At 37.1% G+C, this 3,644-nt stretch overlaps 1 protein-coding gene across 1 annotated transcript; it reads right to left on the reverse strand.

The window, feature by feature from the left end:
• Positions 1-1,307: 1,307 nt before the first annotated feature.
• On the reverse strand, positions 1,308-2,703 carry LOC107494042 (uncharacterized). The gene is made up of 2 exons (XM_016115075.1): positions 2,424-2,703; positions 1,308-2,083 (listed from the first exon to the last, which is right to left on the reverse strand). Exons 1-2 carry the CDS (start codon positions 2,701-2,703, stop codon positions 1,308-1,310), a joined length of 1,056 nt encoding a protein of 351 aa, XP_015970561.1.
• Between the last annotated feature and the right edge of the window lie 941 nt (positions 2,704-3,644).

The following is a 3,644-nucleotide window of genomic DNA, read 5'->3' on the forward strand; positions in this document are numbered from 1 at the left end:
TCCTTTCAAAATAATAAATCAATTTTTCAAAATCTTATTTTCCAAAATAAGTAGTACTGGACAGACTAGAGCCGGTACTGCCAGCTTAAGCGCCAATATGCATTTTTACAAAAACTTTTCGAAAAAGATACATTTTCCAACTAAGAAAAATTCATTGAAATCAAATTTTACCTTTATATTTTCAAATTAAAACTTCTAAATTTTGAATCTACTCAGGACACTTAAAAATTATTATTTTTACTAAAGCAGTTAAGCCAATTTTTACACTGTTAAAGTTAATTTATTAATCAAAGAAAGTTACATTTGTTTAATGTGGTCTATGTCCACGTTTTTTAGGGTTCACGGATGTTGCAATGTGACCACTATTTGCCGCCGGATTCGTACAATCAAATAGTGGAGGGGCATTTACGGGACACTGACTTTTATCATGTGTCACAGATTGGAGTTGTCCACTGTCAGTCGGCATTGGTTAATGCTCTGATGGAGTGATGGCGCCCTAAGACTCACACATTCCATTTTCCGGTTGGTGAGTGTACCGTAACACTGGAGGACGTGGCATTAATTCTTGGTCTTCCGACAAATGGTCTGCTAGTTACATGACCAACACTCAGTAGTTATGAGGCGTTAGAGGCTGAATACTTGGATCAGTTTGGTGTTGCACCTAGGAAGGCCGACTATAGGGGAAGTTTCATCAAGTTGACGTGGTTTCAAGCATTGAAAGATCGTTTAGTGTTGGTTGATGATATTCAGATTCAGAGGTACGTGAAGTGCCACATAATGTTATTATTTGGGACCATTGTGTTTAGAGATAAATCTTGGGTAGGGGTGCACTAAAAATTTCTACCGTTACTCCGTAACTTTACTGGAATTATACACTTTTTTGTGTAGGGCAACTCGTGTCGACTGTAAGGAGGTTGATGGCCCGCTGACACTATTGCTTACCTGGGCTTGGATCCGTTTACCATTTATTGTGCCACTTCCTTACTCGCGAACTGTTCGCGAGTATCCTGTCAATAAAAAAAGACCCACTATAAATAACATTCATCATAATAACTAGGTTTACGAATAACTGTAACAGTAACTATCATACCAATATTGACGATAAGCTTCTGTAGATACGGAGCCTTGAACTTCCTCAAGAAGTTAGACTCTATATGTCTGATACAAAACATGTGGAATGCTCTGGGAGGAGACCAATCTCCGTTACTACGAGCAATAGCTGACCTGATGGAATCATGCCGATCGGATATCAGACCCACACCATCACATGTCACAACATGTTATCGTAAGTTACTAAGAAAAAAGTGTCAAGCATCAGATGTCTCTCCCTCAACTATCGCAAATGCAATAGGCACGATGTTGTTGTTGCCATCCTGTGAAACTGTAACCAACAAACAACCCTTATATTTTCCATACAAATGACTTCCGTCTACCTGTACTATTGGCTTGTAATGTTTGAATGCTCTAATACAAGGGTAATAACTCCAGAAGACTCGGTGTAGTACACGAATATTAGGAACCAAGTCATCCCCCTGATACACAGGCATTGTTTCAAAATGAACAACTACGGATGGCTCCTTGTGACACATGGCCTCAAATATCAGCAAAGTTTCATACGAAACTTCCCAACCTCCAAAAATTGACTCCACTGCCTTTTGTTTTGCCAACCATGCTTTGTAATAACTTATGGTGTAGTTAAACTTCGACTGTACTTCCGCAATCACTAATTTCACCTTTATAGATGGGTCAACTTCTACCAATGGCTTTATTGTTTCTGCAATTGTGCTGGAATCCAACTTCGAATGATCTTGAGAAATGGTAACCTTCGTACAGGTGTGACTACTATTGTACCTCTTTATCTCCCAGCGGTACTTCTTGGACATTTTGCTTACCTTGATCAACCAATCACAGCCTGTGCCATACTGGGTGCATTTAGCATAGAATGCCGTCGGTTTTAACTCATGCACTCGATAATTTACACCTCTACGGATGGTATAATCTTTCAACGTCTTAATCACTGCCTCCCTAGAACTGAATTCCATTCCCACGGTAAACTCACCATCCGTCATAACAGGAAGCTTTACTGCAAGCACGTCACAAATTTTATATTTCAAAAAATAATTCTTAAATACGTGTCGAATTAATAAAGTCTATGATCCATAATCAAGAATAAATCATTCAAAAGTTAATATAATTATCAACTAGGTCATCACATGATATTTAATAAATTAATAATAACACAAGAATGCGAAATACTAAATTTCTCAACATACATGTTTAATGATAATTAAACATTAAATAATTACTAACTATATGTTATTTTTTGCCTATTTATTGTTGTCTATTTGAATCAAACTCAAAACATATGCACAAATTATAATTTAACAAATCATTATTTAAAATTATGACATACCTGCATTTACATATTGAGGAAACTCCAGTGCATGCATGAGTCGGCTCCACAAACGGCTGCTGGTTTGCTAGTGCATTTGCCACATCCGCCACATCTGCCACCATAGCATCATCAACTTGATCTTCGTCTACACCCGGATCAACGACCTCGTAGTTGCTTTCAAACTCTTCTTCACTATCACTGTTGTAATCTTTCGACTCAATATCTCGGTCCGCTGCAGATTGCTCGAACTCGATACATAGTTCAATGAACGATATTCGGGACTGACTTTCAAGATACATTGAAAACATTTCTTACATGCTCGCTTCATCGGCCACGTATTTCGTTTGAAATTGAACGAACCCACCAAACACAGATATAGGATATCTGTACAAAATACATGACTCTCTTCTAGATATTTGAGAATCCATCTTCTCACAAATCACACCTTTTAATTCTTCAAATGACAGTGTAAATGGAATTATAATATCTAATTGATTTTCACACAAATTTTACTCCTTCAGATGTTTGTAATAAAATTTGGCCATGATAATACACTTTTAATCTCACTCTATCATCCATGATAATAAAGAAGAAGAAAAATACAGAAAAGAGCTTTAGAGATTTAGAGCACCGAAGAAGAAGAAGACGAAATGGGCTGCTCAGCTTGGGTTAGGTACATATATATGTTACACTGAAATCGGATCGTCCAACCGCTTTCATGGTGATTCAAATTTTTTTGAACAAAAAAATCGGATAGTCTAATTAGTGAATGGCCCGCCCAAAAAAAATTACAAATCCAGAAATTGCTGGGTCCGATTTGAGTGTCCTGCCAAATTTTTGGACTGCAGCGTTGGAATCGGTGGGTCCGATTTCTTTGGGCCAAAAAAGCTTCCCCACCCATGCATGAAATCGGTAGGCCCAATTTCTTTGCACGCAACTATCCCACACGCACAAATCAAACGATCCGATTTGTGTCCCCTCCCACCTGCAAGAAATTGGACCGTCCGATTTCTCTCCGTCACCTAACCGCCGTCACAACGGTGTAAAACTCCTATAAGTTCCATAACCTGGCATTACATTAAACTTGGTGTCATATGCAAAAAAAATTAGCCTTGGGGCGAAGCATTATCTAGTGAATAAAAAATAAAAAATAAAAAAATTTTACAACATTAAAATTTCATAAAATTAATTTTTTTTATTTTTAAATTTTTAATTAAAAACTTAAATTTTTTGTTAAAAGTAGAAAAAT

The sequence above is a fragment of the Arachis duranensis genome, chromosome 1 (genome assembly GCF_000817695.3).
Source record: "Arachis duranensis cultivar V14167 chromosome 1, aradu.V14167.gnm2.J7QH, whole genome shotgun sequence".
Taxonomy (NCBI): Eukaryota; Viridiplantae; Streptophyta; class Magnoliopsida; order Fabales; family Fabaceae; genus Arachis; species Arachis duranensis.